Source organism: Nicotiana attenuata, unplaced genomic scaffold (genome assembly GCF_001879085.1).
Source record: "Nicotiana attenuata strain UT unplaced genomic scaffold, NIATTr2, whole genome shotgun sequence".
Classification (NCBI taxonomy): Eukaryota; Viridiplantae; Streptophyta; class Magnoliopsida; order Solanales; family Solanaceae; genus Nicotiana; species Nicotiana attenuata.
In genome coordinates, this window is record NW_017671243.1 from 147,693 (window position 1) to 160,577 (window position 12,885).

The 12,885-nt window shown below is 34.4% G+C and overlaps 1 protein-coding gene across 1 annotated transcript; it reads left to right on the plus strand.

Moving 5' to 3' along the window:
* Positions 1–5,681: 5,681 nt before the first annotated feature.
* Positions 5,682–10,868, plus strand: LOC109206998 (probable protein phosphatase 2C 46). The gene is made up of 5 exons (XM_019369875.1): positions 5,682–5,951; positions 6,468–6,923; positions 7,502–7,869; positions 9,631–9,867; positions 10,257–10,868. Exons 2-5 carry the CDS (start codon positions 6,599–6,601, stop codon positions 10,512–10,514), a joined length of 1,188 nt encoding a protein of 395 aa, XP_019225420.1. The 5' UTR covers positions 5,682–5,951; positions 6,468–6,598; the 3' UTR covers positions 10,515–10,868.
* Positions 10,869–12,885: the final 2,017 nt, after the last annotated feature.

The following is a 12,885-nucleotide window of genomic DNA, read 5'->3' on the forward strand; positions in this document are numbered from 1 at the left end:
GTAAGAGATCTGTCTTTTACACATAAGATATCTAAAAGGATTTTTATTTAATTTTAAAATTATAAAGGGGCATAATGTACAAATAAATAATAATAATTTAATTTATAGTACTTATGTATAATTTTTTAACATTTAAATTATAATATAATATATTGAGTTAGTCTAATCCAATTTAGAGTAGAAGAAATTAAAATTAATTTTCGAGAAACGAAAAGTATCACATAAATTTAGATGGAAGGAATACTCGTATCACTTTTGCTTTACATTGGCACTTAGAGGGTGTTTGGCTAAGCTTATAAGCTGGTCAAACTGACTTATAAGCACTTTTTGACTTTTTTACGCGCTTGGTAAACATCCAAAGTGCTTATAAGCTAAAATCAGCCATAATCCATAAGTTGGTCACCCCCAACTTATGACTTTTCAGCTTATATGCACTTTTAGTTTGACCAAGACTTTTCCTATTTTATCCTTAATATTTTTTTTTAATTCACAAAATATTTTTTCCGAAATAAATTTTTTAATTTCTTTTCATTCCACATTTGTTGTTTATCATTTCTCTACAAAGAAACTTTTTAATTCATAATCTTTTGTAAAAACTTTAAGGGTATTTTATTCTTTTTAATAAAAGAACAGCTTATTCGCACGTTTCTACAAAACATATCAACTGCTTATTTTCAGTTTCAACACGTCCATCCAAACATGTAAACGCTTATTTAAAAAATCAGTTTCAGCAGTTCAAACTTATCAGCTATTTACAATCAGCTAATCCAAGCGGGCTTTTGGTCTCTAATCTTACAGACGAACTCGTTTACTCGAGGATTCGAGCTTCCTGTTTCATCAGCACGTCAATCCAAATATGTAAATGCTATTTAAAAAATCAGTTTCAACAGTTCAAGCTTATCAGCTATTTACAATAAGCTAATCCAAGCGGGCTCTTGGTCTCTAATCTTATAGACAAACCCGTTTACTCGAAGATTCGAGCTTCCTGTTTCATCGGCACGTCTATCCAAACATGTAAACGCTTATTTAAATATCAGTTTCAGCACTTCATGCTTATCAACTATATAGAATCAGCTAATCCAAATGGCTCTTAGTCTCTAATCTTACATACGAACTCGTTTACTTGAAGATTCGAGTTTCCTGTTTCATCAGCACGTCTATCCAAACATGTAAATGCTTATTTAAAAAAATCAGTTTCAACAGTTCAAGCTTATCAACTATTTACAATCAGCTAATCCAAGCGGGCTCTTGGTCTCTAATCTTACAGACAAACTCGTTTACTCGAAGATTCGAGCTTCCTGTTTCATCGGCACGTCTATCCAAACATGTAAATACTTATTTAAAAAATTAGTTTTAACACTTCAAACTTATCAGCTATATACAATCAGCTAATCCAAACGGTTCTTAGTCTCCAATCTTACATACGAACTCGTTTACTCGAAGATTCGAGCTTCCTGTTTCATATGCATTTATTAGTACAAAGGCGTTTGCAATTGCACAAGGATAACTCTAAGAATAAGATGTTGACTCGAGACCAACAACAAAAGAAACGAATTTTATTCAGAGTAAAGCCGAAATAGTCTTCTTTAAATTACTCGAAATAACCTTACAATGATAATTAATATAGTAGTAATGGATATTTACTGCATAAAGAAATTTAGACTAGTAGCCTGTTTGGCCGTGTTTTTTTTTTTTTTTTTGGCCAAAAACATTTTTGGCCAAAAATTGAAGTGTTTGCCCAAGCTTTTGGAAGGAAAAATTTGATTTTGAGGAGAAGCAGAAACAGAAAAAAGTAACTTCTCTCCAAAAGCACTTTTCTAAGAAGCACTTTAGAGAAAAATACACTTAGAATCAGTTTTCAAAAGCTTGGCCAAACACTAATTACTGCTCAAAAGTGCTTTTCAAATTAATTAGCCAAACACAAACTACTTCTCACCAAAAGCACTTTTTTGAAAAGTACTTTTGAGAAAAGCACTTCTCAAAATAAGCTGATTTTGGAAGCTTGGCCAAACAGGCTATAAACCTCAATTTTCCTTGGGACAACCAGCCCTCAACCATAGGGAATCTTACAGAAATATTCCCAAAAAGTCCCAACTTACCAACCTGTAGCCATTAATCATAAACTTACCAAAATTAGCCAAACACATATAAAAATTAAAAACCCAAAAAATAAGGTTTTTTCTCTCCAAGAATCACATACAAAGATCTTCATCCATATTTTTAAGTGTGATTAGCAACATTTGATATAAGACAGAAAGGAATTTTCATGGATGAGGTAGCAAATAAGGTAATTTTCATCCATATATATATATATATATCTCAAACATGTATCACACATGTATCTCACTCGCAGGTATACATGAATATACATGTGATACACATTTGATACAAATATGATACACAAGTGATACACGTATCATTTTTTTTCATGTTCATCTTCTACTTTAAATTTTCAATTCAAGCCACCTCAAAACTCCACCAAATCATCCCAGAGATTACAGCTCCTTAAGATGTACCCAATCTATTCTAGTAACACCCACTCAAAATAAAGCAAAAATTTGACATTTTTTTGCTATAAATAATTAATTGGCTAATATTAGTAATATTTTATGAATTGACGAATTTTCGTAATAAGCTACTTATAAATGGACATAACTGATAGTTTCCCCAACAATATTACATTATGTTAAAAGTGTCTTTGGATTAATTGACCCTTCTCAGAAATTACAATCTCCATTCAAGAAAAAAAACGGTTTCAACGAGGATCAAAACTAGGGGTGTTCATGGTTCGGTTTGGATCGGTTTTTTCCTAAAAAGAAACCAAACCAAGTAAGTCGATTTTTCAAATATTAGAACCAAACCAAACCAATTAAGTCGGTTTTTTCTCGATTCGGTTTATGTTGGGTTTTGTCGATTTTTCGGGTTTTTCGGTTATTTGTCGGTTTTTTCTTAAATATAAGACATACACTACCAAACACATATTCCGGCAACGACATTTTCAACGTTACACTATCAAATCAATTGCCCTTTGAGAAATCTATTATTTACCAAGATATATTGATGATAATTGAATCAAATAGTGATGAATAATTTAAGGACTCAATTAAAAATATATTATTTTTAACACGAAATGGATTCTTACACTTAACAAAAGAAAACTACCGATCAAACTAGAATGTAAAGGTAAAGAACTATACTAAAAGTGCAAACTATTAACATTTACCATAAAACTTTTGAAACTTTGTATCAAATATACATATATATATATATAGGTGTAATAATAAATTTGAAATAGCTATTCCTATAGCTGGTTTGGTTCGGGTTTTTTCAGGTTTTTTCTGATTAAAACCAAAACCAAACCAAATTTGATCGGTTTTTAAAATTCAAAACCAAAACCAAAACCAAACCAAACCAAAAATTATCGGTTTTTTGGGTCGGTTTGGTTTGATTTTCGGTTTTGTTCGATTTTTTTGGTTTTTATGAACACCCCTAATCAAAACATTTAAAACTTAATATTTTGACTCCTCAAAATGATAATATTGTCATATTAAATGGGAAGAATTTGAGGAAGTAGTACTATACAACATCAAATATCCTCCAACCTTACTAAGAAAAACTAACTTCTCCGTAAAAGGAAATAGTTAAGGAGTTAAGATATATAAAACTATATACTTTCCATGTATAGTTATTTAGATAAAGGGCGGCCCGATGCACAATACATTTTATATTTATGCGGGGTTCGGGGAAGTGCCACACTCTTAAAGGTGTAAATAACCTATTTAATGTACGTATTAATGGCGATTTTCACGATTCGAACCCGTGATCTATATGTCATACGGAGACAACTTTATTTAGATACACGATTAAAATTGGCCTTACATAGTTTCCATCTATTACGCAAATTTCTTCATATATTATGACCGTATTTCCATAGTTTAAGGGTGTACCTTTCCTCCCCCATCATAGTTTAGATTGTAAACGGAAAATAGTCCAATTATATGTCCTCAATTGGTACGTCAAAAAAGTCTTTTTATCTAAATACTGCTAATTGTTTTCCCATCATTCGCATTTTTTTATTATGTCATCAAAACACGCACAAAAATAACAAAATATCTATGTTTCAACTGCTCAAAATTGTTCTTACGCATTTTAAATGTTTAAATGAACAAAAAAACTAGAAATATTCAACGAGTTTACCATTTAATAGAAGTATTGTGACAAAAACTTCCACATTTCATGCCACACTGAGTAATCACATCATCTATTTTCATCTAAAACTACTAAGCGTAAATTATTGAAATAATATTCATTAAAAGTCAACTACGTATTTTTTAATTTAATCTGAAATCCAAAAGAGTTTTAATTAAGTCCGTGCTTAAAAAAAACAGGAAAAAAGTCAGAAATAGCCTGATTTACAAATGGCAGTTAAAAAATAGTCACAGTTTCAAAAATAATAGAAATTTAGTCATTTTTTATGTAAGATGAAATCTGAATAAAAACAACCTTATAATTCCGAAAAAAATTCAAGCATAATATGCTGGAGTTCAAATATTTTACCTATGAGATTCCAGCATAATGTGCTGGAATTTCATAATATGCTGGAAGATTATATGTAGGAACTCCATAATCCAGCATATTATGCTGGAACTTTTCATGTTTAAGTTAAAATAGTGGCTATTTTTCAATGACTTTGCAAACGCTTGCTAATCTTTTATTATCTGTCCGAAAACTGGCTAGTCCATGCTATTTTTACGCACGCAAAAAAAAAAACGAAATTGGTGTGTTTGATATGACTTTTTTAATTCCACTAAGATTTTACTGAGAATAAATCTTAAGATTTTAAGTCAGTAAGTTTAGAATATTATTACGCATCCAGTATTTGAAGGCTATGGTGAAATAGGTAGGAATTAGGATCTCTCCATCTTTAACCAAAGGCGGCTTTGAGTTGTGGGATCGAACTCTTTTGATTGGGAGCGTTTTTCCCATCATGAAGTGTAAATAATTGAGTTCTAATTTTAATCTTTATATATAACTAATGATTTTTTTTATTTATATACATTATTTGAGTAAAAACTACTGGTTACGGATTCGGTCGAATTCATAGTCAAACTTTAAGCTCTACGTCTGCTTTTAATAAGTTTTATATGATACAATAACAACAACAACAATAATGACCCAATAAAATTTTATCAGTGAGGTCTGAAAAAGATAATGTTTACGTAGACGTTACTTCTATCCCGAAAGAATAAAGAAGTTATTTTCAAAAGACCTTCGGCTTAAAAAGGCGAAAAGAGAAATTTTATGCTATTCGAATTCAAATTAATTAGAATTACAATATCTAGTGAGAAACAAAAGGGAGAGAGAGAGTCACTCCACCTCCATCACCAAAAGAAAAAGAAAACACATGATGGAGTACTTTAGATGGATAAATAAATGTTTTGTTTTAATATTCTGATAACCAGCCAAGGTTTTGCCTGATATGAGGATATTTCTTGGAAATTCCAAGTAATATTATATCCAGAAAAACTCATTGACTCTTTTGCTACTTTCTTCTCTCTAGATTTTCTCTCTCTATCTCTATCCTAAAAACTAAAGGGGTTGGGGGTGGGGGTGGGGGGTGGGGTGTGGTGTGGGGGTAGTGTGGAGCCCAAAGCTGGTCCTTTGCTTTGCTGGCTTCAAGCTCCTCTCTCCATTGTTGGTTTATATTAGGCTTTTGTCTTCTGAGAAACAAATACAAGTAGCTAACACTCTAAAATTGATCACTTCTTTTCACTTTCTCTCTTTCTATGTATTTTCTTCCCTCACTTCATCATGATCTTCATCCTTTGAGAAAAAAACAAACAAAAAAAGATTAATAAAAAAAACCCCACTTTAGTTTTACTTTGATTTGATGGATCCACAGATCTAACTCTCTTTCACTTTCAGATCTTATTTTATTTTCCACTGTAAAGGTCAGTTCTTTTTTTCAAGAACTTATTTTCCCTTATATTTGTCTATTGTAAATTTTCTTTATCTTTGTAAAAATTGTACCTTTTGGATGCAAACTAGCTGCCCATACAGTTCTTTGTTGAAAAAGTGAAGCTGACCCTTTTTTTTATTGATGTTGAATTTTCCCCTTTTTTTGCACTTTCTTGGTTGTGTGTTTGCTTTGTAAGTAGAAGTATAATTGAATTTTCATATTTGATACCTTGTACCTTTATTTTATAGTATTCTTAGCTAGGTATCAAAGTAAAGGTTGCTTCTTGATGTGCATTTGCTTTTAAGATTGTGTTGTTCTTGGGTCGAGGGTCTATCGGAAACAATTTTTCTTCCTTCATAAAGTAGGATTAAGGTCTGCGTACACATTACCCTCCCCAGACCCGACTTTTGTAATTCCACTGGGTTGTTGTTGTTGTTGTATTGTGTTTTTCTTGCCAATTATATTCTTTTCTTCAGCTTACTTTTTGTTGATGATTATATTGTTATAGACTTGTAGAAACATATTATTGCTCTGAGGAGAGGAACATATGCAAAGTTGAGGATTTACTAGAAGCCAAAGGTTTAATAAGTGTTGTGTTAAATTTGGAGATACTGGATGGTGGTTTAGAGGAGATGAGGTATGTTATCTGGGTTAATGAACTTGTTAAGGGCTTGTTTTCAGCCAAGGGCGAATCGACACGTTCATACAACTGGCTCAGATGCCGGTGGTGGACGTCAAGATGGGCTGTTATGGTACAAGGATACAGGGCAACATTGTAATGGAGACTTCTCTATGGCTGTAGTTCAAGCTAATAATCTATTGGAAGATCAAAGCCAAGTTGAATCCGGGTGCCTCGGCTTGCATGATTCTGGGCCATATGGTACCTTTGTTGGAATTTACGATGGGCACGGTGGCCCTGAGACTTCAAGATTCATCAATGATCACCTCTTTCAGCATCTCAAGAGTAAGTTTCTATGAATCGATTCCTTGGATCGTTTCGGTTTCAAGGGGGGATAATAAGTACTCCCTCCGTTTCATTTTATGTGGTCTTAGTTTGACCGGCAAGGAGTTTAAGAAAGTAAGAGAGACTTATGAATCTTGTGGCCTTGGCCTTAAATTAAAGATGTGACTAATGTTTCAAAATGCCCCTTGAACTTGTGGTCTTAAACATGTCATGTTGAATGGGATTGAAGAGTTACTAAATATAGAAAGTGGCATTCTTTTTGAAATAGACTAAAAAGAAAGTAAGACACATAAATTGAATCAGAGGAAGTACTATTTTGATGGTTCATTGAGAGAGGGGGGCTGAATCTAATTTTTCTAACTCATAAAAATTGACTTAGATGTATTTTGAGGAGTCTAAGTGTTAGTGATGTCTTAGCTTTTATGAATCATAGTTAAGTATTAAAAAATCGTGAATATATGCACCTTCAGCCGTAAAGTAGCTCTTTTTGGTGAAGTTAATATGTAGACTTCCATGGACTATATTCGTATGATTTTTAGGGCTCTAGGTTTTCATTCATCCGCTTTGTTTGGATGCAGGGTTTACATCTGAGCAGCAATCTATGTCTGTGGAGGTGATCCGGAAGGCATTTCAAGCAACGGAAGAGGGTTTCCTCTCTGTTGTGACAAAGCAATGGCCGGTGAAACCACAGATTGCTGCTGTTGGATCTTGCTGCCTTGTTGGAGTTATCTGCAGCGGCACATTATATATTGCCAACCTTGGCGACTCTCGAGCAGTCCTGGGGAGACTTGTCAAGGCAACTGGAGAGATTCTTTCTCTTCAGCTGTCTGCAGAACACAATGCGAGTATTGAATCCGTTAGGCAGGAGATGCAGTCTTTGCATCCAGATGACTCCCAAATAGTAGTTTTAAAGCACAACGTCTGGCGTGTAAAGGGCATTATACAGGTAACATCATCTTTGCATTTCTAAGCAGTTTCTGTTTATGTTTTCCCAGGTCAACGTATTATTGGTACTTTTCTGACAGTGTTTTGTCAACTGCAAAAAAAATTCTGTTTCCTATTAAACTTTAATTCTAGCTTATGATAGTTTTGCTTTTAACATTATTATTAGTAGTAGTTTATAGTAGCAGCACCAGTGTCATCAGGGGCAGATTTATAGGTGTAATTATGGGGCACGTGAACCCATGGTCTCTCCGTAAAATTAAATATTTTATGTACATATTTTCTAAAATTGGTATAATATTAACGGTTGGCATCCATGCTCCAAGAAGGTTAAATGGTGCACTTGGTTGAAGGTTGCGTTATTTATCGAAGAGGTATAGGGATCAATTCCCACTTGATATTTTTTTTTCCTCTTTTCTTTTTTTTTTTTTTTTTTTTTGTATTGCACCCGTGTACTAGAAATGCTAGATTCGCCTCTGAGTGTCATTCGGTGATTTTTCAATTCTTCGTACATAATTCTATATACTCCTTTCAACCCTCAGGGGTTGGCCTGGTGGCAATAGACTTGAGCCTTGGGGTTTGCTCCCTTTCAAGGTCTCAAGTTCGAAACCCACTGGGTGCAAACAATTTCTGAGGGCCATCGGACTGGGTAAAACCTGAATTAACCGTGGTGCACTTGCGGGAAACTCCTTGCCGTGGGCCTGTGCACCCCCGGGATTAGTCGGGTCTCTTAGAGACTCGGACACCCGGTGCAAATCAAAAAAAAAAATTCTATATACTCCTTTCTGGTTGTTGTGGGGATTCTTCACTACTTCACTGGAATTCTTTTAGAAGAAAAGTTTACTATAATACTAGCCTTTGCCATCGCCTACTATATTGATGGAATAGTATTCAAAACTTGCTACTTTAAGTCATTTTCAAAATTTTAGCAGTATTTAGCCCTATTTAGCCGCTAGTACAAAAGGGGGATCGTCAAGTTCCATGTCTTGTGTTTCTCGTGTAGAGTATCTGATCCAATGTTTTGTTGCGACTTCTTCCATTTAAGATGTGCGTATGATGATAACTCTTTTCCAGTGTTTGAAATGGTCCTCTGGTCTTGTTACTCTTCTTAGCTTTTGGTAAATACTACTATAAATTATCCTCTGAATTTCAAAAAATGCACCCACTTGTCAGGAGCGTGATCTACTGCCCTTGATTTGAAATGTGGTAGTCTTTCTATCCAAATCATAGATTTAAATGTCTAGTGAACGGTAAAGCTCTATTCCTTGAATGTCAGCATAATATTCGGATGGTCAAAATGCAAACCTTCGATTTCTTAAAGAGGTAATGTGTTGTATAACACTTTCTTAAACATTCTCAGTGTCCCTTAGAATAGTACTTCATTGTTTTTTGGGAAGGGGAGCCTTGGCGTAACTGGTAAAGTTGCTGCCATGTGACCAGGAGATAGCTTCTTGCAGAAATACAGAGTAAGGCTACGTACAATAGACCCTCGTGGTACGGCCATTCCCTGAACCCCGCGCATTGCGGCAGCTTAGTGCACCAGGCTGCCATTTTTTCATTGTTTTTTGGGGCACCGCTAAATTAATTTAGTTCTCTTAAGGCATTCCATATGCTATGATTGCGCATGTTTATAAGCAGTTTGGAAACATAGATATATTGCCATTAATGAAAGATAATACTTTCGTCTGTGAGTTCATTTACGATGGCTTTTTTGCATGGCTCATAATCTGCTTTTGTGAGATGATCTTTATACTTTATCTTGTAGATTTCAAGATCCATTGGTGATGTGTACTTAAAGAAAGCTGAATTCAACAGGGAACCTTTGTATGCTAAGTTTCGTCTCCGTGAACCGATTAGAAGGCCCATATTAAGCGCAGATCCTGCTATTTTGGTGCACCCTTTGCAACCTCAAGATCAGTTTATTATATTTGCCTCGGATGGTCTCTGGGAACACCTAAGTAACCAAGAAGCTGTTGACCTCGTACAGAATCACCCACGCAATGTAAGATATCCCTTCGATACATTCTCGTGTCATTTTCTTAGCTATTCGTTGATTTTACCTACAGGCAAGAAGGTATTTTCATGAAAAATTCAGGATTTTCTGAAATCAGTGGAAACTATTAGTTCTATTAGAGTTCCTCCCCCCCCCCTACCCCCCCCCCCCCGCCGTCCCGCCCCTCCCTCGCCATAAGAAGGACAACAAATTTCCTTTATTTAAATCTGCAGCCATTGCGTCATAATAAGACGACTAATATCGCACCTCAGAAGTGGTCGCACATAAAATTTTTGAATTTGTTTACTCAACATAGTTTCGATGCAGAGCAATATATGTCAACCACAAAAGAAAAACATTGGAACCCAACTTAAACGTCTATTTTTTCGACTTTGCAGGGGATTGCTAAAAGGTTAGTGAAAACTGCATTGCAAGAAGCAGCAAAGAAAAGGGAGATGAGGTACTCAGACTTGAAGAAAATCGATCGTGGAGTCCGTCGACATTTTCATGACGACATCTCAGTTGTAGTTGTATTCCTTGACTCAGATCTCGTGAGCAGGGCTAGTAACTCCGCAAAGGCTCCTAATGTGTCAGTGAAAGGGGGCGGCATAACTCTGCCTCGAAACACACTCGCTCCTTTCACCACTCCAACTTAAGTTGCTGCTGCTTGACGAAGCTCTTCCTCTTCCAAATGATGTTGTAACTTTTTCTTGTGAATACCAGGTAATTTCTGGAAACATAACAGCAGGCCTGCAATTTTTTTTTCTTTATGTACACCTTAGTTTAACTGAGATTAATACAGATTTAGTTCCTATGCATAAGGGACTTGAAAAAAGAGATTTACACAATTATCACTCGAGTTATCACGTGTAGTAATTCCTTAGGCTTATACTACTTCCTGAAATTTATCCCTCTTTTTGCTTTATTTTATTTGGATTTTGTAAATTATGTGACCTGGCCGCTGTAAATGTTTTTATGCCTTAATTATTTGGTAATGGTTGATTTCTGAATGCTGTTAAGAGTGATGGGTTGGTTTGAGTCTTTGAGATTTGGATTTAACTTATATACACTGACCGAGTAAAGAATATTTTCACTATTAGTATATTTCAACCTGTTATAGCAGGTAACATGCGATATTTTCCGGTCACTATTTACAGAATCACATGTAGTATCTTCTATGTGACCTAATTCTTTTACCCTGATAATGTATAGAAGTTAAACTCGGCTGCCCTTTGGCGTTCAACAAGGGATTCTTTTGTTGTACGAATAGTTCGATATTCCTGATTTTTAATGTTCATTAGCAACGGTCGATATAAGCTGTATTAAGTTCTATATATTCAGGTTGGCTATGTTGATCAAACTCGTTAATTACATGGGTCCCAATAAAAGATAATAATTTATCAAAAAAGAAATACATTTTGAGTGTGTGAAAAGAAGAGAAAGAAGAGAAGTTAACAACGAAATCCCTTTTTTCTGGTTTAAAACGTAAAGGATTATATTACTCTATTTATTGTTTTTTTTCTTCTTTCTAATCTACAGAAATGCAGATACAAAAACGTTACACCTGTAATTAGTTGTTACTAATCCTTTTCCAACTTAAATTAAGATTGAAAGTGTAAATCCTTTTTTAAGTTGGATTAGGCCGTGGTACCATCTATATAAACCCACAATACCAACATAAGTTTCCATCACAAAATTTGCTACCTGCAATTCATTTTCTAACCTTTTCTCTAGTATTATTCTACCTTTCTTAAGAAATGGAAAAAATTGCCGATAATATTAAAATAGTTGATTCGGTCGAAAATTCTTGGTGCGATTTAGCGTTGGGCATACTGATTGGACTACTAGTTATAGCATTGGGTGTTGTACTAGCTTTGTATTTATACTTTCCGGGGGATACTAAAGAAGTTCAAGACCCTAGGGCTACTAAAGAAGGCCAAGACCCTAAGTTTCGTATTATATATGTCTCTCCTTCACTCTTTTCTATGTTAAGCACCCCGCCACCTTCATCCTTGGACAATCCTGAGAGTTGGAAGCTCACTTTCTTAGTCAAGAACCCTACCGATGATTATACTTTCTTCTACGATGAGTTTGATGCCAAAGTTACTTATAATGATACCACACTTTGGCAAGCTAATGTTGCTCCTAAGTTTTATCAAGATGAGAAAGGTCAAAACTTCGTCGATGCAGCTTTTGGAGCTTTATCTAACAGTTATGATCATTGGATTGTCGACACCATTATGAATAATCTTGCTTCTGGTCATTCAACAAAATTTACAATAAATTTAAATGGAAAAGTTCAAATAAATTACCATGAGGCACAACGCCACTCGCACCGTGGAAAACTACAAGTCACCTGTGAAAGTCTGGAAGTTGAGTTTGAGCGAGGTAGCAATGTTGGAATGCTAGCGTTGACTTCAGATGCATGTGAGATACTTTTGCAGAAATCAAACTGTTGACAAAAGAAAGTGTTGGGCATATGAAGTAAAGGTCATAGAGTGATAGTACTAGTGTTTTAGATTATTTTTTTGTTTATTTTTAGTTAAAGATAATTTTTATCTATTTGTGTAGTGAAATTCGTGAAAATATGAAAATATTTTTTTGTTCCAATTCTTATCTGCATCTTTTGCTATGATTTGCAAAATTCTGATTACTCAAAGCTATTCACATTTCACACTCACACATTTATTTAACTCACATGTTTTGCCCCATTTTAACGAATCTGAGTCACTTTTTCTTTTTGATCCAATATTTGAGATCACATATTTCTAATTTAAATATATGATATAAAATTTTAGTAGTACACAAAAAGGATGTAAAACCAAGGATGATGTCCCCGCGGCTAATAATATTCTCCTCTTTTAACTTTCTGATTGGCATTTCCTCAAATCTTAACAAACAAGAAAATATTAGTGTTATAACATAATATTTATATTTATACATATACCCAAATGAACCTATCTTTAAACAAAATTTTTGTATAGAACAACAAATTTCAAATTAATAAGCTGCGATTTTGTTTGTTTC

Bases quoted from the DNA above. Each gene is read 5' to 3' on its own strand.
- LOC109206998 (XM_019369875.1), top strand. From the start codon at position 6,599: ATGTTATCTGGGTTAATGAACTTGTTAAGGGCTTGTTTTCAGCCAAGG. The intron at 7,870-9,630 runs GTAACATCATCT...TTTATCTTGTAG, and splicing joins GTGTAAAGGGCATTATACAG to ATTTCAAGATCCATTGGTGA. The intron at 9,868-10,256 runs GTAAGATATCCC...TCGACTTTGCAG, and splicing joins TACAGAATCACCCACGCAAT to GGGATTGCTAAAAGGTTAGT.